Here is a 27,117-nt window from a genome sequence, read left to right on the forward strand (position 1 = left end):
TTTTTGTCGTCAATATTTTATATTAATTATTAGTTTTCTTGTCATGTCGACAACTGTTCAGGTGGTCAATGCTTAAAGTAATTTTTACTTATTTTAATCTCCTTTCACACATTGTCTTCTTTTTTCTTTTCTTATAGTTCATATATCTGTTCCTTTTGTTCAATGTGTGGAAAATAAATAAATGAAACAAACAAACAAACAAACCGTGTCAAGAAATCAAAGAGAGCCTTCCATTGTTTTGATTTTAATAATAATATCCTTTTTTATTTTCAAAGATTAGCTTTTAACTCAATAGAAACACTAACAGCGACTTTTAAACAATTCTTCAATGACCTACCAGATATTTGGGTACTCCTCATCAAATCCGCAAGTGAAAGGTTTTGGTTTTGTTTTTTAATACAAAAAAAAACAACCCTATTTATTAAAAAATATGTGTTCGAGGTGTTTCAGGAATAGTTTATTCGAGGGAGGCTTTATCCGGGGGTGGTGTTTAAAGTTGTGTGTGTGTGTAATATCGTAATGTATAATCAGATAAATTCATTCCATCCCTAATATGAAAAACACAATTTATATCAAATATAGTAGGCCTAATTAAAAATCTATCATTAGTCAATAGATAAGGCCCCCAGTAGGGAGTTTTATTTGAGGTGGTGTTTTCCAAACGATGTTTTATGGGGAAGAGGCGTTTATACGAAGTGGAAATTTATTTAAAAAGCGAGGCGTTTATTATTCGAAGAAAAACGGTACAAATAAATCGCAATACTGAGTAAAACTTTATTTTTGTAAGTTTTTTTGTATAATAATATTTTGTATGCTGACTAAATGGGCCTATTGTTCACCACCACTCAACGCGCCCAATTCCCAACAAAAGTAACCCAAAGCACCCTACCCAAAAGGAAACAATTAAATTCTTAGTTTACTACTTGCATACAACAACAAATGCTTTTTTGAAGATTTGTTTTGAAACCATACTTAGTTCCGTATTATTTAATAATACCATCATTGGTATGACCCAAATAATAGTGGGTCGTTGGTCCTGATTACATTTTTAGGTAGATTTTCCAATAATCATTACAACAAAATTAATACCTACACAAGCTTGTTTACTTTTGCTTAATATAGATATAATTTACAGATTGAGCTGGTTTTCTAACTTACAATTATATTAATTAATTGTAATGTTGAATGTGTTTATTTTGTAAATTTGTTTGATTGAATTCCCCATTTTTTAATGGATTGGCCCAGGGAAATACTACATGGGTTACGAGCAGTTTATTAGCATAAGTAATGAATTGACATACAATACAATTTTACTGAACGAGCCAGGGAGATAGAGAAAGGATTGGATTAGACTGCCATCTTGGTTTTTTCCTGTGGATAAATATCAAGTGCTCTGATCGTTTTCACGGGGCATTCCCGAGCAATTCAGGAGTTTTAATCGTGTAATATCGATGAAGGTATCTATAAGTACTTGTGGGAAATAATTGATGTGTTTTAATGTTCAAATTATGTTACAACAGTTGAGGTATTTATAGAGGGACGCGCGGACGATCCGGGGAGCGAGAAAAGAAGAGTGGCGATCATACCGCTTTGTTGTTTTGTCCATCATACAACCAAAACAAGCTGGCTTTTCATTGATTTTTGGGTGGTATATTTCAATGCTAAACTAATGAATATTTATTTACTTAATTTTCTAATGCTTAAGCTAAATACTACTGTCGAGTGTAATTGTGCTGATAGTGCAGTTTTTAGTGAATACTAAAAAACGCGTACGGAACCACACTTGCTGTTTTTCTCTGCTGCTGCTGTGGTACGGTGTACAGGGAATCAGGTCAGATGAACTCTGAAATTACCAGTGCAGTGTAGGCCCTAGGTAGAGGCCTAGGTTTATTTTGGTAGGCTAGATCCGGTCAAAGAAAGGATGTTTTAAGCCTACCTGTATTCTAGCCATTTTTCTTGCAATCAATTTACTTTTTTAGATCCACTTTTCTAATTATAATTGTTTTTAACCATTAAAAAGGGTTTGAAAATGAATTCGTCCCAGGATTTGACCGGTACAATCAATTGGGGTTTTCAGTAGCAATAGATAGAAAAGTATATTATGAGATACTACTTATATTTAAGTCCAGATTTGCATTATATTAATCAATCATATATGGTAGGAATTAACCCTAGATAATATATAATAATTTTCAGCTTTATATTTTTTTAAAGTGTCATAAATCACATTAAATTTCATAACGCGAAATATTCAATTACTCAAATTATGTGAATCCTGACGATCATAGTACCCCTTCAATAGACCTTATATTCAAAACGACTTGTTTTTAAGTGCGAAAATGCATGTGTTATATGGTACCCTAAAAAATGTCAGCCAAATCTGTGTCGTGACCTATAATGACCCATTAAGAAATTACCAATTATTAAGCTAGGGTTTGTTGGTTTAACTTTAATTCTATTTTTTTCTCCTCTCGTCTCATCTTTACAGTATTCCCATTTTGATTATATTGTTCCATTTTATACTAAGTCAACGAGCTTCCAAGTTCCAGTACTAAATATTACTGTTCTTAACCAATACAATAATCTATTTATAATTTTTAAAATAATTAAGAACAGCAGACATGACAACATGAGTTTAGACAGTTAGAATGTGTGATGTATAATATATATAAAAGCTCACAATGCCTTTGCAATTCCCAAAGCCCCTTAACCTGTATTTTATGAGTTTAAGAGTTTGCGTAATTTCTCATTTTAAAAATGTTCTAAATAGTTTATGCTATGCAATATTTGCTTTACTGTACATTATTGTGCCATAAACTACAATAACTAAGTAACAACATTTTTAAAGGGCCATACATACAGAACTACTGTAAATACAATTTTATTGAAATTAAATTATTGCAAATTTATGCTTGATACTGTATACTGTACTTACAGTAGGTCGCAGCAATAAGAGTAGTTTACAGTGTACAGATAGTAGAAGAAGAATTATTATTGTCAATGTCATGGAAATAAAGAAATTATTTACCAAATTCAGATTCAAGAATTGCATTTCTCCTTAATAATAATATTTATTCGGTCACTGATGAAAAAATAATGAGGAGTGCTGATAGGCTAAGCCAAATTAGATTCTGCACTCACTTCATACAATACAAACAGTTAAAATTGAACTTTAATATACAAGAAAGTTAATAGGGGTTTTACTGTTTCAATTTACTCAAATACAGTAGTTCATTGACCTTAAGGTTACTGTAATAATTAGGAAAGGAAATCAATGAAAATCAACATGTTTTTTGTATACTGTATAAGTTAACCATCTCTATGTTAGTGATTATCTTATTGATTGTGTAAGATTTAATTAATAGATATTTTGAATATAGGATAGTACCTCATTCATTCCAAATTGATCATAGACCAAATGGTTTTTAAAACTTAAAGAATGTGATAAAGTAGACTGAAATTATTTACTTCTGTATGTTGTGAATATAACAAACATGACACACTATTATAGTAAAGGTAAAGGTGAGTCCTGTGTTCTCTGAACGTAGGGGAATGAGCTGTTAGGAGCTCATTGTACTAAGCCTCGGCATTATGTGGTAGGGTGGGTAGTTCCTTTCCATGCCGCTGCTTTTTTTCTCCCTAGTATTTTCAACCAGGTACTCATTTACAGCTGAGTGGCCTGGGAGTTTTCAGGAATTGAACCCGGGTCTATCTGTATGACAGTCAAGTGTCCTAACCACTCAGCTATCCAACTCCTTAGTAGTAGTAGAACCTCTTGATATATTGGATAAATATACACTTAATCTATATCACTGGATTCCCAGTGCTGTATCTCCACATATTTCCAAAGTATCATAGGAATGTTTGGTAATACAGCATCTCATTTATATCACATGTCTTGCCTGTATCATGTACAGTATGGTAAGGGTAAGGTTACTGGATACTACAGTACTGTACACTAGATACAGTACATGTGAAACACATGTTGTACAGTATTACCAAATATTCCTATGATACTTCGGAAATAGATACAGTACCGAGAATCAGCCGTCTGTACAGTGTAAAGGCAATTATTTTTTTGTTATATAGACTTAGTATTGTATTCTGTGGATATTGAACATTCGTGCAAAATACTGTATTTGAGAAATGCATTTCACCAGTTTTGTCTCTGCAGACAATTGAAAGTTTTCCTATATTGTAAACAATAAATGTTTAAACTTATTCACACATTAAATGGGTTTGATTAATTTTAACCTTGGGTATCTAGAAATCATTTTGTTTTTCAAGTCAACTATGACATTGCCGTCATTGCTCAGTGAATCAGAGTTAAGAGAAGTGATTATGTTTAGCCACCAGCCTGCAGTAGGCTCACGATCATAAGCTTACAAGCTGAGTGTAATCCTTGTAAGCTCCTTGCACAGCATTAAACATAGATAATTTCATTAAATTTGACTCGGTTGGAAGTGAATAACCTATGCAAAATGCTTAATTTATGAAATACACAATTGTAGACTGCATTATTCGTTTAGCATTGTAACCGGTTTATGGCCAATATCGTCTTGCTCTTTAAAAACTTTTCAGTTTTCAGGCTGATTTTTGTTTTTATGGTACTAGTCATTTATTCAATGTATTGCTAGATTAGTTCTGTCTGCTATACCACTGACACCATCTTTACTGAATTAAGAATGACAGTTAAATTACTGTACAGATATGCTTACATTACTACTTTTATACACTGTACTTACTATTATATTTATAATTGATATTGAAACAGGCAAGCTGAGGATAGGCTACTACTAGATTGTAATTTGTTTACTGTCATTTTATAGAAAATGAAGAATGCAGCGCATGCTGTAGGATACATGGTGCTTAGAGCCCTCATCACACTCAAATTAACCAACTTACCAGTAGAGTAGTTGTTGGGGGAAAGGGGAAAAGAGACTTGAAAGTATAAGCGCGATTGCTAATATACAGTACAACTGTATACAGTACAGTAGGTGAAAGGCCCAAAAAGTAACACATGTACAGTAGCTGTATACAATTTACTTCTCTAGGCCCGTGCAAGATGTTAAGCTGAGTGAGCTCTCTAAAGTACAGAGCATTCAAACCTTTTTTTTTTATTTTTGTAGAAATTAAAAAAGGAATGCCTAAGGAGAAGTACGAAAGTAGTAGCAAAGACAGAAGACAGCATCGCATACTCACCCCTGAGGAGGTAGCAGCAGGGAAGAAAACAAAATGGGAGGCGCTAGAAATAACGGGTACCATACGCAACGTTAGTCCAAGACTATGGAATTTAAACCATTTGACGGCGTTATACCTCAACGACAACTGCCTCCAGCGGGTACCTGCAGAAATTTGTCGTCTTACAAATTTACTCTACCTGGACTTATCAGCAAATAAGCTTAGGAGTCTCCCTGCAGAGCTAGGTGATATGGTTTCTTTGAGGTGAGAGTCTTATTTTATAAATTTGTTTAGATTCTTACATTTGATATAATATGATAATATAGGGACAGGTACAGGTTAGGCGTTGCAAATTTAAAGGTTGGGGGGGTGGGGGAGGAAGAATACTAAAATGGTTCAGGTTCCCAGCGCTCTGCTAAAATTAGGCTTGGTGGAAGACCTTAAAAATGAGCTTTAGGCTGGGTAGATGTTGCCATCCAGCACAATACAGAGAATAGAGAAATTATCTTCCTTTCATGTATACCAAACCAAATGATAATCTGATTGTTCCAAAACAAATTGTGTTTACATTATTACTATAGTGTAAGTTTTTGTATTGTAAACAAGCTATAGACAAGCTTCACTGAATGAGAGTGTTAAGAAAAGAATTGAACAACCTGTGATCTCTTTGTTGTATTTCACAAAAACATTTTATTAATGTCAAGGATATGGTGACCTCAATCGTGAGTGACCTCAGTCATGAGTGGGTCTGTATTGCTTTGGGTTTGTGGTTGTTTATATCTGTCTGATCATTACTGTATTAATGTCTTACTAGATTACTATGTTTATGTTTTTTTGGAGGTTTGCGGTGTTTAGCAATACCCCTATGTTTACTAAACTTTACTGTAGTGGTTAGGGAAAATAATGTTTTGTTGTAGGTTACCACTCTGGTTACTAACTAATGGGCAGTGAGGCAAAGTTGAATTTACAGTAGTGCTTTTTGTAATGATACAATTATCATGGATTGAACCATTAATGTCATACTTTAGTTTACAGTTTTCAATGTAAATGACTTCTTATGCTTTTACCAGATTGAATGTTGCGTTCTTTTTAAAAGTAACAATCTTGACAAATGCAAAGTTTTAATCATGTTTTGCTTTAAAACCAATATCTCTAAATGAAGTAAATAAGAAAGTAATGCATCGGATGTAATTGTAAAGCATTTTTTTCGAAATTCCAATTACCATAGGTTTTGCTACATCACAAGAGAAATGTCATTTTGGTGGATCCCTTGTAAGAGAACAACAATTACCATATTTCTTGCTAATGACGTAGCTACTGTATATCACCAATGAAAATGTCATCTTGATGGATGGATCCTATAAAGAAAAAATTCAACAAATAACAAATATACATGATATACAGTGTATTAGTTTTTTACTTTTTTTGGCAAGACATTTTATTATTTACCAGTATCCGATTCTTTTGCAATACGGTAATATATAAGAGAACATATTTTATTTTGCAGGGAACTGTTGTTGAATTATAACCATTTGCGAGCATTGCCGTTGGAACTAGGCCGTTTATTTCAATTAATCATGCTAGGTTTGAAGGGCAATCCTCTACCGAGTGACTTATTAAGCATTTATGAAGATGGAAACGGTACACAGCGACTTCTAACACAATTGTTAGATAATTTACATGCTGGATGTAAGTGCAGGAATTCTTACATTGAATTTATAATAATGTTATCAAACTCTAAATGCAATGCAATTGGCTCTCTGGTTTCTTCTGTAAATTCAGACCTTGAGGAATATCGGCTCATGCCTTTCAGTTACCTATGAGTATTGGTTGAGTTTATATAACCAAAATTCAACACATTTTACCATAGTGGTTCACTTATTCATAATACCTCGATTGTTTTGGTAAAGGTGTAATTGTTGTTTGTGAATGCCACCCTCATAAAATATTGGTGAATTAAGTAAATAAAGGTCTGCAAGAAAGACAATACATAAGACACATTGTACTAGCTAGTATCAGCAAATTAAACAATCTGTATGTGATATGACAATAAAAAAAAAAACAGCCAGAGTATTCTTTCAGTTGGCTGCTGTTTTAGGTATAAAGCTTAGACCATGTGCTACATGTGATTCTTGACCTTTGAAAGTCAAAGTTCAACAACTTCACTTTGTTAAAAAAAATTGACCTTTCCTGCAAACTGTTCTGCTTTGTTTTTAAAAACACAAGTATTACAGAATTGTATTTTCCCCTACTGTAAAATTAACCTAATTTTATTCTTTGCTTGTTTTTTGTTTGTAGCTCCTACTGTCATGCCCCCTGTAAGGCCTTGGCTTCATCTAGCTCACCCAGAACGATCAAAACCTGGAGGTAAATTATTTACATTTTGTTGTACATTCATAAATTTACAACCGGTGATTCCATATAACATTCAAAATGAAATGAGTTGAACATACTATGAAAGCTCAGTGGTATAATCATACAATACGCATGTAATAGAACAGAATGCATATTCCGACACATATTATACTTATATGAATTGAGTGAATGAACTTTTTAAAATATTAAATGTTTAGCAAAATGTGTATAAATGTCAGTGATACAGTGAGGATAAATGTCATAATGTTTAATAATAATCTTATGCTCCGTCTACACTATCAAATTTTATGCGACAAAAAATGTGATGTGCCCATATATGGACATGATGATGTCATATCACTACCATATTTGGGCATATCACTACCATATTTGGGCACATCACACTTTTTTGTCATCATAGTTTGATAGTGTACAAATAGCATTAAATCAAAGATTAGATTCCATGTCTCTTTATTGGAAAACTGCCCAAATCACTTTCATGTGCCCATGGGTGTCTACATTCTAATGTTAGTGTTTGCTAACCTGTTTGTGCAAAGGTTATATTTAATCACAGTTACACTTCTTGTATATATTTTCTCATGTGTACTGTATAGAGTGACCTTTACAAATTAGTGTACATGGTATAACACTATATTTTAAAATTGAAATAATGACTACAGTGCAGCTGACAAGCCCATGTCCATATTTGGAAACGAATACTCCTTGTGATTGGTCAACTCACTTTTGAGAACCAAGCTTTAGTTATGTAACAAGCACGAATGTGCGATACTCGGGGTACAGCAGCAAAAGAAGCTGGAATGACGTCATAAGACTGGATGTAACGTCACATACACATCAATAACCTCGCTGCCAAATACGGCTATATGGTACCACCTTTGAGACGTCATATGGCTGCATCCGGTTTGAAATTAAAGGGCATGTCCCTGTAGTATATTCATGCCAAATCCCAGTTCAATACTACAACGAATAAGGGAGGAGTAGTACTTTATAAATCGCACTTTTTACTCAATAGTGTCAGATGGAGGAGAAGATAAGAGAGTCCTAGACTCAGGTATCCCGAATAAAAATACAGTAGTTTAAACAATGGTTTGTTTTATTTCAGCCATTTTCTCATTGATGTGTTACAACGTGCTTTGTGATAAGTACGCTACTCGTCAATTATACGGCTATTGTCCATCGTGGGCATTGGACTGGGAGTACAGAAGAAAGGGCATCATGGATGAAATTATAAACAACAGTGCTGATATCATATGTCTTCAGGTAACTCCTTCGTAATACTCTCTATCTGCAATTCTTATTAATTTCATTTATCTGAACTTTAACCTTTGGTTTTCCATTGTAATTCAATCCACTTGTTCACAGTAAAAAACACATTTTAAAGTTAATTTTGATATGTATACAGTACAGTGGACCGTATTGATTAAAAGCTGTGTTTGTATTAAATACTGTTGTGTAGGATATTTTCTATGTACACTGGCATATTCACATACTCTACTCTAACTATTCTTCATTAAAATATATTTTTTATTAATTGAATATGTTTTCAATTCATATTTAACAAAGATCGTAATCATTTATTAATGAACTGAACATGCCTAAGAAAATTGATCTTTTTTCAAAATTATACTTTATTCATATTGTCTTTTAATAGATTGGAAAATTGCTTAAAATCATCTTTTTTACGATGTAATAATATAACATTGTGACAGAAATACATTTTATAAATTTGTTAAATGCTTTGAAATTTAAAAATAATAATTAACATTAAACATTAAATATAAAATTGGTTTGACTTGAAGTTGTAGCTGCTTGGATGTTATTTTAAAATGGGAATATGTGTGTGGAAAATAGTAAATGGTGGATGGTTGGATATTCAATTATTAGAAAAGAGTCTTCATGCTTAGCAAAATAAGTTAGTTAAGGCAACCATACATTATTTTACAGTACCCTCTACATACCAATTTGCACTTGGTAAATGTCAGCAAACTCGTGACCTGTTAATTATTAGGCCTAATTGATACAATCTAATTTAATAATAACAAATTGATTTTGCAGGAAGTAGAGACAGAACAGTACTTCAACTTCTTTTTACTGCAGTTGAAGCAACAAGGGTACGATGGTGTCTTCAGCCCCAAATCAAGAGCAAAAACCATGGGAGAACATGAAAGAAAACATGTGGATGGATGTGCCATCTTCTTCAGGACAAGCAAGTAAGTTGAAGGGAAGATTTACCGGTGATTACATTCTTCACATGTAAAAAAAATCTGAAAAATGAAACAAATTGTTACTGAATATTGGCACGAACATATGAAAGCGATGTGAAATCCTGGAACAAGTCGGTATACAGACCTCAGACAGCGGTATCTCTACATATGGCCATATCTTTCTAATGAGTGTATCGCAACTAGAATAAACTAGTGTGTGAAAACATACAATTTACCGGGAGATATCAATTTATTATTAGCCACTCGATTATGCATACATACAAAGAGACAGAACATACATAAAATAGGAATTAATCAACTGCCGAATCATGGAGCTGTAGATTGGTGGTTAACGATCCCAATGTCTAGGGTTCAATTCTAGTGGCAGAGGTGTAACTCACGACTCTTTCAACTCCACTCTTTAAGCCTCAAATAAGACTTAGTTTATAAGCACGATAAATTATAAAATAGTTTATCCATCCTTGGCGAGTTACTTGCTGTTATATGCGTATGAAAAAGAAAGAAAAGAAAGATTTTTTTCATTTTTTTATTTCTTTATTCAAATTCAAAACAATATAATGTTTTAAAAAAACAGTGGAATAAATTCAGGGTAGCACAAAAAAGTAACCAATTGTAATTTATTTCCATTGCGACCCTTAAGGATGAAATAGGTACAGAATATAGTTATATAAAATTAGACAATCACAATCACCTGTGTATTTTAAGCAAACCATGTAACTAATTAATTGTATTTGAATCTAGATTTAGCCTTGTCAAAGAACATCTTGTGGAGTTTAATCAGGTTGCGATGGCAAATGCAGAGGGTTGTGAGGACATGTTAAATCGTGTAATGACCAAGGATAACATTGGCGTTATTGCCTTACTGGAAATGCGAGAAGGATGTATTGATCCATGTATGTATAGTCTTTCTTATCCATTTTCCCATCTGATAACAGAGTTCCTCACCCGCAATGAAGAATGTTGTATTGAACATGCTGCTACATGCTACCACACCATAAATTCACTTTAGATATAAATTGAGATATTATGTCATTGATGTGTAGATGTAGCTACACATAACCAGTCGTGAACGGGTTAATAATAATAATATGGATTTATATAGATACCACTCAGGGTGCAGCGTAAATTTAGGTTACCCAGCGTAAATTTAGGTTACCCAGCGTAAATTTAGGTTACCCAACCTAAATTTCTTCCTTCTAGCTCTGGTAATAAGAAGGTTATAAGGTCTTATAACAAGATAAATGTGTACCTATGGCCTACTCTAATAGTAATTATTATATTATTAACTCAATCCTTGGGTGCCAGTATCACAATAAGAGATTGCCCAGACTTTCTAGATATATCTTTATCTACAGAATCTGTACTATTTTCTATAAACTACTAATGCTTGCTTTATTTGTTATTCCATAGCATTTAATTCCGAGTCGACTCCAAGACAGCTATTAATGGTTGCTAATGCCCACATCCATTGGGATCCAGAATTCTGTGATGTTAAGCTTATCCAGATCATGATGCTTATGAAGGAGCTGAAGAAGTTTCAGGAAGAAGAGTCGCACAGCTTTAGGCCTGGGTCATCAGGGTCACAGAATGACCAACCAGCAATTCCACTCTTGTTAGCTGGTGATTTTAACTCATTGCCTGAATCAGGTAGGCTTTACCTAATAGGCACCTTTAAAAGTTCCTTGAACACCCCTCTGCAATAATGAACTAGTCTGGTATGACTACTGTGCCAAAACCATTGTTAATTTTGTAATGTTGTTTCCTGTGGTGTGTATTTACAAATGCCTTATTTCTCCAAGCTTTGAATTTAATTAGTTTTTTTATAATTATATTATAATGGTTTAAATTATGTTTTGTTTCAGGTGTGATTGAATATTTGGCAAAAGGAAAAATCTCACTAAATCATTCTGATTTCAAAGAGATGGATTACAAGAAGCTATTTAACTTTAGCAGCAGTCCCGAGCAAAACGGTCACATTAGCCATTCCTTCCGCCTACATAGCGCTTATGAAAACACGCACATGGATTTTACGAATCATACGTTCGATTTCAAGGGTGTTATTGATTATGTATTTTATTCAAGTGACTTTATGTCGCCACTCGGGGTCCTTGGACCAATGAACTGTGACTGGTTTGAGAGTCAAAAAGTTGTAGGCTGCCCGAATCCAAATGTGATGTCAGATCACTTCTCGCTGTTGGTCGAGTTTGAGATGCCGTTGAATTTTAGCAACAGCGTTACGGGTGGCGGCAACAGTCACATCGTGCTCTCGAGGCGGTAACAGCCTTGGTGGCGCCATTTAAATTCAATGATAATCTGTACAGTTGTGTATATGAGTTATTTTTATGTCTCAAAATTTAATAGAAATGACTAAATTTAAAATGACGTAATCTGATAGATGTTCCCAAACGATTTTGCAGTAACTGCTTTGGTGGCTTTGTAACTGATGTTTGATAAATTGTAAAAATGCACTCCTGACCTATGACCTAAGCCATCCTGACCCTTTACTCATTATTACTAGCCTAATTAGTTATTAATGAAAATTGCATACAGTTGTTAAGCCAAGTGTTCCATTTTAAAACTTATTTTAAGATTTTTATTTTATTTTTCATTTGATATACAATTTAAATTGAATTTGTTGAAAAAAAAACCCCAAATTTTCATTTCTTCTACTTAATACTAATCATGTATTTATAAAATGGAAAAGGATCCTCCCCAACATTTAAATTATTTCATTGTAATGATGTCATAAATGGTTTGTGATTTTGATGATGTCATAAATGGTGTGTGATTTTGATATCATAAATGGTTTGTGATTTTGATGATGTCATAAATTGTAGATGATGTCATTATGATGTAATCAATGATTAAAAGGGATATTTTTAATTATTTCATGAATACTAACTGATTCAACCAGAGAATTTATCCGTATAATTTGACCTTTATAATATTAATAATTATTTCCTATCATCAATTTTACACACCACAGTTTTTTGTTGTATTTAATATACGAGGGGGTTTATTGTTTGCAAATGCGTTAAGTTGTAACAAGAATTCAAAGTAAAAACCATAGTGAGTATTTTAACAGCAGGTCAGTAAACATATCGAACTAGGACCAAAATATGTGCAGTTACTATTTCATCGTTCAAACTGAAATGATATTCATCTAGTTTTTGAAGCGACCAATGTGTCCAATTTAGATATTTGTCAGAATTCTGGCAACACATATTTTGTGTCTATTTTATCGACTGTTTTATTTAGTGTTTCTGTAATTGATCAATGTAACGGTTGCGTTAATATTTTAATTTGATTAAGATGTGTCTGGAAAAAACAGTAATGTGAAAATCAAATTTAGATTTCAACCCAATTTAACACCATAATACTGTTGATCCTTGCTATTTGATATGTCAATATGTACATATGCATAATACTATGTACGTATGGTTTTACATAATGAGTACTTTGTGTATATCAATTTTATACATATTGTATACTATATGTATTTACATATACTGTATGTATATATGTGTGTGTTGTATGGATGCACATATATGTACAAATTTTTGATATTACATGTGCATTTACTTGTTTTATGAAGCAATGATATAAATGTACATATATGTACATATTTTTACATAAAAATATGTTTGCATATGATTATTTACATGTTTGTAAGTGGTTGTATAGATAGGTGTACATATATGTACATATTTCATAAAAATGGTTTATGTGTCCAATCATACACATACATATGTACATATACAGTATATGTACCATATGTACATATATATGCACCTTTTTAATATCCGTTTGCTTTTGAGTAAATTAATTGTATGTTTGATGTCTGTTTATCATAGATTAAAATCACACCGGATTGAATCAACATTTCTATTTTTCATACTAGGTTGGTTTCTGCCAGTCATAAAAGTATAAATATTTTATAAAAAAAAGAGAATATACAATTGTGGCTAGTTTTGACAGAATTCAGTCTAATATAATTTTCTTATACCTTACACTTTTTGCACTTTTGGTTGACAGGTTTTTGCAGCATATTTGGCCCAATTGTTGTGTACATTTTTATTGGGTCATGTTTTGGTAAAAGTGTAGTCATTTGTTTGATCTAGGTAGAGTTTGTTTGCTTGTTGCAATACCATTTATTTTTGGACATGACTGTTAAGAACAATTACCTGAAAAATGACCAACAGCAATCATGATAGGGTTATTGGCAAAACGGGTGTCGGCCTAGGCTGTGCCTGCTGCCCCGATGTTTGCTAATAATTCTGTCATTCCACAATGCTGCAATAATTTCAAATCTCCATTTGATACCAATGTGATATCATGAATATTAAATAATGTCATGTGAAAATGTAATGTTTACGAAACAAATTTTGATGAAGTATAATTTTGTTAAAATCAATGCAATTAAATTCATTTTCCTGGAAGGTATTTTAAAATTCAAGATCCTGTCAGTTTAATCTAAATTACGCAACCATAGGTTTTTGTTTGTGTCTGTACAGCTTATTTTTTCAATTGTTCATGTAATGATAATTCTGGTCTAGCCATGTAGTTAAGTTAATTTTTAACGTTCGTAGATGGGGTCAGAGGTCGATTTGCAAGCACCACATTTTAGTAGATTGTTGTATTTGATCAATTTTGTATTTTTCCTTACTTGACGCTGGCTTTTCCAGGATTTCAAGTGTACAAATTTTAATTCATTGTATTTCTTATAAAACCTTTTTTTATAAAACATAAAATGAAATTTACATTGACGGTAACAGAATTAAAATCAGTCTGTAAGCCCATCAATTATGTAGATTAAATGAATAAATTGGTGCTGAAGGTGTTAGAATGTGCAATTTAAGAAATGGTCCAAATAGAATCTTAAAGTGTAAAGCATTAGTGTCAAAATGCTATACACTTTCTGTCATTGTTTTATATGTCAAGAGCTCTACTTGAATGACGTATATGGTTTATTGTTCATTTGGTTTCATTAATTGTATCTAATTAGGACTATATTTTATACTACATATAAGTGACATCTTAGAATTAAAAAGTTTGTGACATTCAGATTACCATGACATCTTCATTTGAAAGTGACATCTGTAGGTGCCATATGACCATGATATTTGCAATGGGCAATGACACTTATAGGTGAGGTCTTCAAATGTTGGGTGTTCTTCCTGGTGGCAGTGTTGGTGTCAACATCTTTAAGCCTGGTTTCCACTTGCACGCAACGATGTACTCGCAACGTGCTTTGCGTGCCAGTGGGAACAAAGCTTTAGATGAAAAGAGAATAATCGTTAAAATGTGCAATTAGTCTTACCTAGAAATAAACAAGTTTTAAATGTGAAGAATGTGATTGGCAATTGGGAGGTTTACTCCGTTTTAATGATTTGATTTAAATTCAATGAATGTTTATTTCTAGACGGACTACTACCTATTTTTATATGGAGGAGGGTATCTTGTGAATATTTGTGTAAAGGTCATGTCATAGTTCAATTCAACCATGACATCATCATTGTTAAAATAACAAATTATAAGGTTAGATTGCTTAGTGTTGTTTTCATTCCAATTTTGTGACACCAAAGGTGTAAAGACAAGAATAATGTAGATTTCTGAATTGTACAAATCTAGGGTTCATCGCAAATAATTGACCTTTAACCTTTGACACTTGATACCAAAGATGCTGGAGTGAACAGCTTTTGAAGAAGACACTGTCATCATCTTTTGAAACAGTACTAAATTTGAACAACCCTGAAAATAAGTTTACATAAAAAAAATTACAAAAACATCAAGTCTTATAGAAAAAATGAACATTTGACTGAGAATATATTTTCTAAAAAACATAAATATGATTTTGAAACATAAATTGCGGATCATAGATCTAAATCTTGTTAATGTTATATCTTTTGTTGGGCGTTTCCTTTTATTAGGCCCGCATCTTGCAATTGTAACATTTTTAGAATCAAAATTTTATAATGAATTTAACGAAATATCAGTGAATTATGTCACTTCTCAGGTGGTATTGGTAAATGCAATTGTCACATCTATATTGATCTGTACATTCCTATATTTGAAATATTTCAACTCTTTGGTTGAGACTTAGAAAGTATTTTAGAACAAGTGTTAATTTTTTTAAATTTTCAATTGTAGTCCATTGTTTTTTTTTTAATAACTTTGAAGGCCGAGACAATTTCATAATGGAAATATATATTTGGTGAATGTATACATAAAAGTATGATTTCTTTTCGGTTTCCTGATAAGTATATAAACATTTAAGTCAAGTCAATTATCCATGCTGTTACACTATTTTATATATTAACATGATGTATCTCATGTGATGGTAGGCAATCAGTGAACATTGGTTTTTTTTAACAATTATCTTTTTATAATCTCTTATACTTCATGGATAATTATAAAATCTTATTATGTATGAATTATTCTAGGAAAAATGTATATTCTTCAATCACTGATAATTTTTTTTCCATTGGGTTTGTTTTAATAATAACAATGTTTGCTTGCAGCCAACTTTCCAGAACAGATCTCTCTGAAAACCGGAAACTTTCCAAAACCCAATTGGGTTTTAAAGGTCCCAAATCTTATTTTTTTGTAGTATAAATAATTCTGAAGGGGTAGGGGGGATTGGTGATGTAAACAAATGTTCCATTGGAGGTAATGTAAAAATGCAATCTGCAAGCTAAATTTTTTTGTGGAGAGTTGGCTGTAGTCACATAATGATCACGTCTGTGACACAGGAAAACTTTTTTTTATATTAGCCATTTATCAGTAAAACAAATTTAAGAAATATTTCAACACAATGGTGTATAATTCATGGTCTTTAAAAAAAATTATGTTTTGAGCAGCTGAATGTTCACTCAATAATAAAACATAATCAATTGTATTCTGAATGTAAAATTATCAAAGCACATTTTATGTGGATATTTTAATAATTCGATGTGTAAATTTAAATCCCATTTTGATGCAATACAGAAAACCCAATAAGAAAAAAATATATTTTCAATTGTAAATTTTTTTTTTTTATACAATACCTATTATGAAGGTCGACATTGTATTAAAATGTATACATTTGTTTTTAATTGTATTTTTAGCCAATTCTTGGTACGTTATCTATAATTTCTCCAGTATCATAGGCAAGCTCAGTGATACAATGTCACATATGTATCACATGTGACTCGTGTATCGTGTATCATGTATAAGCCTACCTTAGCATAGTACATGCACCACATGTGATATATATGTGATACAAAATTTGCCTATGATATTTGCCTAGGTGGAGATACAGTCAAGAATTGGGATGTATTTTAGTTGTTTCAAATCTATTATTTTTGTTATATTAATATTATAAACACATCGTTCAATTTGATTACCAACAACATAATCATAATAATATTCAGTAAGATCTTTTGTAGAAACATCATTTTGATAGATTGAAACTTTGGCGACGATAAAGATGTATTTGGACCATTTTTAAAAGCACCTACTACTGTAGTGAAAGGGATGTTTAAGTTGATGTACTTTTTTGTTTTAGTTTCAAGAATAAGGTTAGCTGCCATTAGGCTGCTTCTGTTGTGGTTAGCTGCTTCGGTCTCCTCATCCATTCTTTGTACATTAAACAAGGCAATTGTAACATGTTGAAAATAAAGATAATGTGAAAATAAACACTGATTATTTTGCTTTCCGTTTTGGAGGATGATTGAGTAAAGCCCGGCGCACACTAAAGCTTTCGGCTGAGCCAATTGGCACGAGTAACACTTGGCTCACTAAAAAAATTTGTCGCAAACTGTGATCGCGTTCTATCGGACGCACACTAAACGCTTCAGTACGCGATTTTCTGATTGGATAATTACTTACTACACTATACGGCAAGCGCTGACATGTAAAAAATATGAACATGTCATGCGAAGGGGAATTTTTTAGTGAACTATCTGCTCACGTTCGGCGCAGACTCAAATATTAAACACGATAGATATTTTCCTCAGCGTGGCCGATTCCTAACACATTCCCCGGCGCACACTGTGAAAAGAAAGCTCTAGTGTGCACCGGGCTTAATCAATGACTGGAGTGATAGTGTGATGATCATGGTGACTAAAGCTCTGTCTACACTATCAAACTTTATGTGACAAAAAAATGTGATGTTCTCATATATGACATGATGATGTCATATCACTACCATATTTTGGCACATCTCTCGGAAGTTTTCTAGTTCTAGTTGTCCCATGACCTAGATGATCATAGAGGCGTACCAGATGAGATACAATAGTTGTACTTATTATGATACACAGGCATATGCCATATCTCCCAGTGGTGCCTATTGTATCTCCTCTCTCAGAAGTTTTCTAGTTTTAGTTGTCCCATGACCTAAATGATCATAGAGGCGTACCAGATGAGATACAGTAGTTGCATTAGGATACACAGGCATATGCCATATCTCCCAGCAGTGCCTACTGTATCTCCTCTCTCAGTTAAGTGTTAGGCACATTTAAATAGAAACATTCTGACATTGTTATACTACACAAGAAAACGTTTATTATTACAATAAAATTAAAATACAATGTTGTAAAAAAAGCCTCTATAAAGAATACCAAAAATAACTCAATAAGTCTTTGTATCTAAATTTCATTTAGTCTAATAAGTTTTATAAGCCATTATGCTCTATGTATGACATTCGCTTTAGAAAAACCAACCTTGATAGTCTTTTTTGAAATATTATATTAATATAGTGCGTACTATTGCACGCCATGTGACCTACAATCATCCAATCAAATGACAGGAATTTATTTAGGTGTTATATAACAAACATTATTCTACACTCTGAGTGGAATGTTATTATTACTACTATACAATTTTAGAATATCAATTTACAATATAACAAAATGGCATCCTATGAAATCGTTAATATTTAGTCACACTGTGCCTTGATTTAGAATTTTATAAAGATATAATAAATACATAATTGTTACTTTTAAATTCCAGACATTCACCATACTGTGATCAGTTGTGATTTAGTCAAGAAAGTTTACTCCCAGATAGCAATTATAGATAGCTATATTTTTAGAAAACATATCAGCCTCTCACCCAATCGGTGCCAGTGGAATGGTTGTGTATATAATAAAGAACACCCATGTTGATTGTGATCAAGGGGCAATTTGGTGTCGCAATTGCTACAACTGATCATAATATTACACACGTCTGAAAAGGCTTTCAACTTGTTATTTCCTACAATGTGAACTTGTTATTAATATGGGTCACTGTATATACACAGTTTCAGGTTTACTGCATGCATACACTCATGATCAAGCATTTTATGTTATCTCTCATAACTATTTTCATTTATAAAACTTCAATCAATATGTTATAGAGCAAAATGGAAAATTCCCATTAATACAGAATAATTTGCAATAGCATATGCTGAATATTATATACAATAAATAATGTTTAAAAAAATGAATGCAAACATTAATACTGTACAACGTATACAAGTGTAATATTTAACTATAAGTATAAACTGTGCTTTAGCTATAAATTATTGTACTTTCCATTATACAATCCATTCAATTAAAATGTGCCTTGTGCATTCATTTGCTTATAATGAAACTAAATCAGTATACCTCTTACGTACACTAAATATAAAAAAGAAAGGAGAAAATACTAATACATATTTTATAGATAAATATAAAGCTCAATCTACTATGGAATATTAATAATAATGAATAAAAATAACACTTTAATATTATAGCACAATACACAAATATAATAAACAGTGTATAAATTGAGGTATATTATTGTAGAAATGTGGTAAATGCTAAAGTGCTTAAAAGTGAAGCAAAAACATGTTGCTATCAAAAAGATAAATAGTTGTATGACAAGAAACACGGCTAAAGAATAACCAACATATATATGTATTTACATTTTTATACACTTCTTTTTATAGGTAAACAAGTAAGGAAACAAAGTTAAGTTAGGAAACAAAGTTAAGCAAGGAAACAAAGTTAAGTTATAAAAACAAAGTTAAGTTAGGAAACAAAGTTAAGCAAGGAAACAAAGTTAAGTTATAAAAACAAAGTTAAGTTAGGAAATGAAGTTAAGTTATTAAAAAAAACTTAAGTTAAGCCTGGTTTCCATTAAAATCGCTACAGAGTTTCCATTAAAATCGCTACACGCGCAGATGTCGCCGACGCAATCGGGAAGGCTCCCCGATTCATCGCAGTCAAATCGGCAAAGTTCAACCATGTTCAACTTTGCCGATTTTGTCGGCGATGAATCGTATACGCGTACCAAAGAATATTTAGCGCTCGCGTACTAGATCCCCGATAAATTCTAGCGTTTCCATAGAATCACTACGCTCTGTCATGTAGCGATTTTATGGAAACCAGGCTTTAGGAAACAAAGTTAAGTTAGGAAACAAAGTTAAGTAAGGAAACAAAGTTAAGTTAGGAAACAAAGTTAAGCAAGGGAAAAAAGTTATGCAAGGAAACAAAGTTAAGTTAGGAAACAAAGTTAAGCAAGGGAACAAAGTTAAGTTAAGAAACAAAGTTAAGCAAGGGAACAAAGTTAAGTTAAGAAACAAAGTTAAGCAAGGAACAAAGTTATGCAAGGAAACAAAGTTAAGCAAGGAACAAAGTTAAGTTAAGAAACAAAGTTAAGCAAGGGAACAAAGTTATGCAAGGAAACAAAGTTAAGTTAGGAAACAAAGTTAAGCAAGGGAACAAAGTTAAGCAAGGAAACAAAGTTAAGTTAAGAAACAAAGTTAAGCAAGGGAACAAAGTATAGAAATGCATTTAAAACTAAAAATAAAATAAATATTAATGTTGGAAGAAATTGATATTGCACCTTAGCAATAAAAGATTCAAATGTACTAATTAAACTAATTAAAATTCATCACTTTTATTATTATTTAATTCAGGTTATCCTCAGTTTATTCGGGTAAACAAATTATCAATTCAAACATTTATATGATCGGCTTCAAAGATATCTTTTTAGTTGAATTTTTAAATCAATTAATGTAGGTTTCTGCAATTTAATCTTTTACTCAAATGGACAACATTAAAGACTTTTTTGTCTATTACTAAAAATATATATTTTTTTTTATATTTTAATTGATAAAAATGATTTTTTTTTTTCTTTACCCTGTATGTTGGGATGCAGTTGAATAGTAGGTATTATATTATAATACCTACTTTTTTGTTAAAGTTCCAAAAGTTTTGTTTTTTCTATTTCAATATATTTTTTTTATATAATTTCAAGGTGAATAGGAAAAACAACATTTCCTAATTATTGTTTATTTGCTTTGGTAAAATTATTAGTGCACCACTTTAAACTGATTTATTAAATGTTTAGAAAAAGTAAATTATTCAATTCACCAACTAGTTTTGGGCCTCTTAAATCTTTATGTTGCCGTTTTCAATACAGTATAAAAATTTGAGGTTTGATTATATATTCATCAAATTTATTTATCATTATTTTATTAAAATTAAAGTTTAAATATTTGTTCAGATGGAATATAATATGCTTGGAAATGTTTATACTTTTAAAATTATTTTTATTTTTGTTCATATTTTCACAAATTTTCATAGTCGATGGCCCATTAGATTCGGGTTCCTGAATTTTAAACACTATGAAAATTAGAGAATTTATAAATGACCTATAAAAACTTATGAACAATGTAAATACTTGTTGAAATGGAATATATGTTTGGAAAGTTGCCTGCGGTACACAATCTTCAAATTGATTCAGAGGACACCCTAATTTTAAGGGGACACGCAAATCTTACGGATATCGCGATACCCCAGCATCACCAGAGGGGTCAGTGTCATCGTCGTAGGAACCGGTTCCACGTGCGCTCTTGGCTGGCTTTTCCTCAACTGCTGTCACATCATGGAACTCTTCTTTATTCTTTTCGGCTTTTGGTTTGGGATCTCGACCCTTTAATGTCCGTGCGATATACATCACGCCCAGAATATCGATCATAATAGCTGTTGTCAAAATAAAATAGCAATATCTTATATCATTTACACTATACTATATAAAATGTTTACACTTTTTCAAAATAAAAAAGATATTGCAAAACTTAATAAATTCTTTAAATAAAGATAACCTACTTTCTACTGTACTAATAATAATTGGTAACAAACATATAGTATTGTAGGTCTTATCTTTCAAGTTTTTAGTTTTATCATTAATCATCTATTTACAGAATGCAAGAATAAAATAATATAGATTTCAAGAATCCAAATGAAGTGATATACATATGGACTGAAGAATGTTTGTTAATTTTAAAAAGGTAGAAAATTAAATATTAAGAGTACTAAACAGAATACCAAATCAGTGTCAGAAATTAGCCCCAGATGCCCGATAGTTAGGGCAAGGTTGATTAGATATTGCATAATAGAATAGTAATAATTTGCAGCTATATTTTAATTTATGAAAATATTGCCTGTAAAAGTACAGTACAATATTTACTAAATTTTTTATTATCAAGTTCAACTTTTAAATAGACAATATATTTTACTTTTATTTTTCATTCCAATATGCTCAGTCTACACTATCAAACTTTATGTGACAAAAAATGTGATGGGCCCATATATAGACATGATGATGTCATATCACTACCATATTTGGATATATCACTACTACTATATTTGGGCACATCACACTTTGTTTTTATCAAACTAGTTTGATAGTGTAGAGTTTAAGATATATGTACACATAAACAAATTGACATACCTATTATTTGAACAGAACAGCAAGAGTATTCCATTTTGTAGCAGGTCAGATTAAAATTGTAGGGAAACAAACCCATCACCAATAAAATGTAGAAAGAAGCCATGCAATGAAATATGAAAGAGAGAAGAAAAAATAACATGCATTATGAAAATGATGAAAGTTAAATGCAGTGGCTACTATGCACCATTATAAACAGATTGATTAATGAACATTTGTCAGATATTTTAAAGATTAAAGCTCTGTCTAAACTATCAAACTTTATGTGACAAAAAAGTGTGATGTGCCCATATATGGACATGATGATGTCACATATCACTACCATATTTAAGCATATCATTACCATATTTGTGCACATCACACTTTTTTTTTCAAACTAGTTTGATAGTACAGACAGAGCTGTTGGTATTTTGTATCACAATACCAACCATGCAGTGTTTTTATAGCCAATGCATAAATTAAATGTAAAAAAACATTTTTTCACTCAAGAAAAAATCTATAAGAAAATCATTTTCTTGTGTAGTAATCAGTAAAAAAGTTGCTTAAGGAGATTGCTATTAAATTAGAAAGTATTACTGTCAGTCACGATTTATAAAATAATTTAAGCACAAGCAAGATGATCAAAATTCAATCTGTTTTTTAACTTTTATAATAAAAAATAATCAAACTATTTTCAAGTATTATTTTTTTTTTTTAATGCTTGTTTCTGTTGCTACAGGAAATGGTTTAAAAATAACCAGGAGTAGTTTAGTTGAAAACATTATGTGAAACAAAACTAAACTAATTAACATTCTGTACAGCAAGTACAGTACTGATAGATCAAGCTTTTTAACATGGAATTACAATTTTTATTTAAATAAAAATAAATAATATTTCATTATTAATACATTTTAATTACTGTATATTGCAGTCAATAATTTCTTTTAATTACAAATGCATACCGTAGGCATATACTGTATATAATTAATAATAATTAATTATTATAATAGTATTTTTTTCTATCACTAAAAAATATAAAAACATGATCATGTAAAAGATTTTTGTTTTTAAATAAGTACTATAAAAATGAATAAAAATATAAAAAAGTGGCATTTATTAAAACTGCATTATTAGATAATGATTGTTGTACATCAAATAGTGAAACTAGTTGAATAACAATAGGATATTGATTACCATTGTTGAAAATTGTAAGCAGATGGTTTGTTATTTAAACTTTGATATAACTGCATCGAATAAGCAAATTAGAACATACAGGATTTGTATACAGATTTCTAGTATTTAGATTCACAAGATTTACTGTGTTTAAGAGAGAGCTTTTTATTTCATTCAAATATATATAGACTAACTCACTCTTTGTGAATAAAAATGCTACCTTAGCAGCCATCCAATAAAATACTATTTGAATGACTGACTACCTACAGTATAGGGTGCATACTGTACACTACCTCAGCCCATCATAATGGGACCAGGTCAGGCATGGTTATTTTAGGAAGCATACTGTATTTAAAATGTACTGAATGTGATAGGCTTGTATGTTAAACTATCTCAGTCCCACAATAAAGCCTCCACACCCCTTCCCACCGGCCAACAGATCAGGCTTAGGATATTCTATGAGCCTAGGCATTTTTTACTTAATTGGCACTCGCTCATAACTAAACAATAATCCTTGGTTTAAATTAGCATATATGATAATACAGAATCTTCTTTGTTAATTTTAATTAATAAATTTCGTATAAATTAGTCGGACAATATGAAATATTTTGTAAACAAATTGTAACATAGAAATATCAATTACTAAAAAACTATTAAATAAAAAAACTTTATATTGAAGTAAGAAAGTGCAGATTAAGAAAAGAGAAAAAAATTAATTTAAAAATGTCTAGATTTTTTGTGGAAGAAATATTAGGAAAAATGCAGGTCAAATGTTTTCAAGTGATTGGTATTCCTCTCGTTGTGATTCTATTTCCTTCACTGTGCTTTCGTACAGTGTGTGAACGCTGTACAAGATTCCCAGGGATAAAACTAAAGATCCTTTTGAAGCAAAACAAAGCAAAATAATATATCAAATTAGGTTTGCTATAGGGAGGAAGTTTTTCAAAAAATTCGTAAAACTTAAAGAAAAAAATAAAATGTAAAAAATTATTGTTTTAATTGTAGATTGCATTTATTTTATTGTATTACTTACAGTCAGAAGTTTACTTGTTTTTACAATCAATTATGACACAAAAATAATATATTTTTTTACAAAACATCAAATTACAAAATGTGTACAGTAATTAAAAGACATAGTAAAAAAATTAATTTCAATAATATAATTATATTTAAAAGAGATATTATCTAAAAACTGATTTGATACAGAAATGCCATGTCTAATACTGTTGAATGCATTATTATTATTATTACTAAATTTCCATTTCATTTTTTAATAATTGTATCTAAGGAATTCATCTTTACAAATTAAAATCAAAATCTTACCACAAATGTAATTAGTTCCAGGATGTATCCATATAACAATAGAGAGAACAATGTACAGGCCGCCACGCTTCCAATTATCAAACCATCGCAAACAAGCCCAGAACTTTCCACAACAATTGTTTATGCTAGAAAACAAATTTGAAAACATTTATCATTTTATCTTAAAGAGGGAATCCCAGATTAATTTTTTTATTTATTTCAACAATATTTTATGAGGGTGGTCCATTAGGGACAAGATAAGTAAAACCACTGCTTTCCACTGGGCCTTGAATCATAACAAGATAAAAGCACACAGTATTTGGCGTAAAATTGATAGTGCAAAGTTGTTTTGCATTTCCTTTCATGTATTATACATATGTATTGTTGGGACCCTCATGAGACAAACATTTGCTTCTTCTAGTGAGGGCCCTAGCTATCATTGTTATAACTGAAAAAATGTGTATGAATAAATGAATAACAAATTATTGAGATCATCTCAGATATATCTGCTTGATAGATTGATATAAATTACAACCATAACAATTTTTATTCCGATAAAAGGCAATATTGTGGCTGCCATGGGTTCATAGAGGACCTTATCCAAATTTCCTCAATTGAGGATTGTGCAGTTAAATGAAAAAAACAAAGACATTTTCCATAAATCTCAAATATTTACAGATAGGCTGTTTTCTGGATCTTCCCAAGCAATTCGATTAAAGTCTTTATAACCTTTGACCTTCAAAAAACTTACTTGCAACATTTATCTAAACATGACCCAATGAGAAAGGCTCCTTCTAATAGAGTTAAAACAACAGCTACAAATCTGTGTAAATGAGAACAGAAGTTGCAATAAACACAAATGAATTGTATCATTAACATCAATTTCAATAATTTCAAATGCGTTTAAAAGAATCAGATGTTTTCCAAGAAAAAAAATAAACAAATTAAGCAACTGTAGGATTCATTCAAGTTAGAAATATTAAATAAAGTGTTCTTTAATATTTAATAATACCAGTATGATTAGAGGCCTAACAGTAATATATAAATAATAATTTACAAGCGATAGGTAGTGAGTGTATTTTATAAAATATAGGCTAATTATTATTAATATTAACCTAAAAAAAACAAAAAAATTATACTTCACTTACACCAAATATGCTCCTACCCATGGTTTCACACTTGTACAAAGATCAATACCAATAGCCCATGTCACTAAAATAAAATGGTTTAAATATATATAAATAGTCTATAAATATAGGCTAGGCCTACTGACAGAGATGAACACCAATGTTGCTTGCTAAGGCACCGCTAAAAGTGGATCTATAATGCCTGGCAAGACTGACGCTGACTAGCCTAGCTTACCTGCCTGCCTGGTGGGCGTGTATCACAATGTAAATAATGGGTTTAATCATTGTTTATGTTTGTTTTTTATCATTGTTATCTTACCTACTGCAGTCAATATTCCCCATGCACGTATGATTAAAGTGTAATGCTCCCAAATCCAAATGCAAAAAGCATTATTACAAGCCATGTTTCCGGCGTTATCTAGGCCTCTGGTAGCTTATCTCATGAAATATTTTACCCCGCCTCGATTGCGCCATCTAGCTTCTCGCTCGACTCTCTCCAGTCGCCGTGTGTACGTATCCGTATTTTAACGGAATTGGCTATTTACACGATAATAATATACTGTACACTGAATGGGATCCAGTCAAGTCGCCCCATCGCAAAGTCGCCCCATACAAAGTCGCCCAATACAAAGTCGCCCCATCGCAAAGTCGCCCCAAAACAAAGTTGCCCCGGCACAGTCGCCCCATTACAAAGTCGCCCCATCGCAAAGTCGCCCCAACGCAAAGTCGCCCCATCGCAAAGTCGCCCCAACGCAAAGTCGCCCCATCGCAAAGTCGCCCACGGTTTTATTTCGGAAGTGCCGCCGCTAGTAGTACGCTGTTTTAATCATATAGCGGTTGCGTTTGATATCGATTGCGTTGTTACTTTGGTCGCGCTAAATGTCGTATACATTATAATGTTTATCCTATTATATACATAATTTGTGTTTTAATTTTTATTTTAAAGGTTATAATGGAGTGATGTGCTTTTTAAAAATCATTAAAAAATAGTCCCTTGTTTGAAAGTTCTAAAAAGA

General features: G+C 31.6%; 2 protein-coding genes across 3 annotated transcripts; one reads left to right on the top strand and one right to left on the bottom strand.

The window, feature by feature from the left end:
- Positions 1-1,303: 1,303 nt before the first annotated feature.
- LOC140050946 (CCR4-NOT transcription complex subunit 6-like) lies at positions 1,304-13,196 on the top strand. Its single transcript, XM_072095959.1, has 9 exons — positions 1,304-1,457; positions 5,130-5,445; positions 6,689-6,870; positions 7,480-7,548; positions 8,660-8,817; positions 9,613-9,767; positions 10,524-10,675; positions 11,193-11,429; positions 11,645-13,196. The coding sequence occupies exons 2-9, from the start codon at positions 5,144-5,146 to the stop codon at positions 12,058-12,060; spliced, it is 1,671 nt and encodes a 556-aa protein (XP_071952060.1). The 5' UTR covers positions 1,304-1,457; positions 5,130-5,143; the 3' UTR covers positions 12,061-13,196.
- Positions 13,197-18,316: 5,120 nt separating this feature from the next.
- LOC140052120 (uncharacterized) lies at positions 18,317-26,550 on the bottom strand. 2 transcript variants are annotated; one of them, XM_072097540.1, is made up of 5 exons: positions 26,421-26,550; positions 26,123-26,186; positions 25,726-25,797; positions 24,996-25,120; positions 18,317-21,772 (listed from the first exon to the last, which is right to left on the bottom strand). In XM_072097540.1, exons 1-5 carry the CDS (start codon positions 26,503-26,505, stop codon positions 21,567-21,569), a joined length of 552 nt encoding a protein of 183 aa, XP_071953641.1. In that variant the 5' UTR covers positions 26,506-26,550; the 3' UTR covers positions 18,317-21,566. The 2 variants fall into 2 exon arrangements, with proteins under 2 accessions (XP_071953641.1, XP_071953642.1); XM_072097541.1 differs by lacking the exon at positions 18,317-21,772 and adding an exon at positions 23,686-24,551.
- Between the last annotated feature and the right edge of the window lie 567 nt (positions 26,551-27,117).

Source organism: Antedon mediterranea, chromosome 6, assembly GCF_964355755.1.
Source record: "Antedon mediterranea chromosome 6, ecAntMedi1.1, whole genome shotgun sequence".
NCBI classification, from domain to species: domain Eukaryota; kingdom Metazoa; phylum Echinodermata; class Crinoidea; order Comatulida; family Antedonidae; genus Antedon; species Antedon mediterranea.

Excerpts from the sequence above, each read along its gene's own strand:
- LOC140050946 (XM_072095959.1), top strand. The coding sequence starts at position 5,144 with ATGCCTAAGGAGAAGTACGAAAGTAGTAGCAAAGACAGAAGACAGCAT. Across the intron at positions 5,446-6,688 it reads GGTGATATGGTTTCTTTGAG|GGAACTGTTGTTGAATTATA; the intron begins GTGAGAGTCTTA and ends TTTATTTTGCAG. Across the intron at positions 8,818-9,612 it reads CTGATATCATATGTCTTCAG|GAAGTAGAGACAGAACAGTA; the intron begins GTAACTCCTTCG and ends TTGATTTTGCAG.
- LOC140052120 (XM_072097540.1), bottom strand. The coding sequence starts at position 26,505 with ATGGCTTGTAATAATGCTTTTTGCATTTGGATTTGGGAGCATTACACT. Across the intron at positions 25,798-26,122 it reads TGGGTAGGAGCATATTTGGT|ATTTGTAGCTGTTGTTTTAA; the intron begins GTAAGTGAAGTA and ends TCATTTACACAG. Across the intron at positions 21,773-24,995 it reads TGGAACTAATTACATTTGTG|CTATTATGATCGATATTCTG; the intron begins GTAAGATTTTGA and ends TTTTGACAACAG.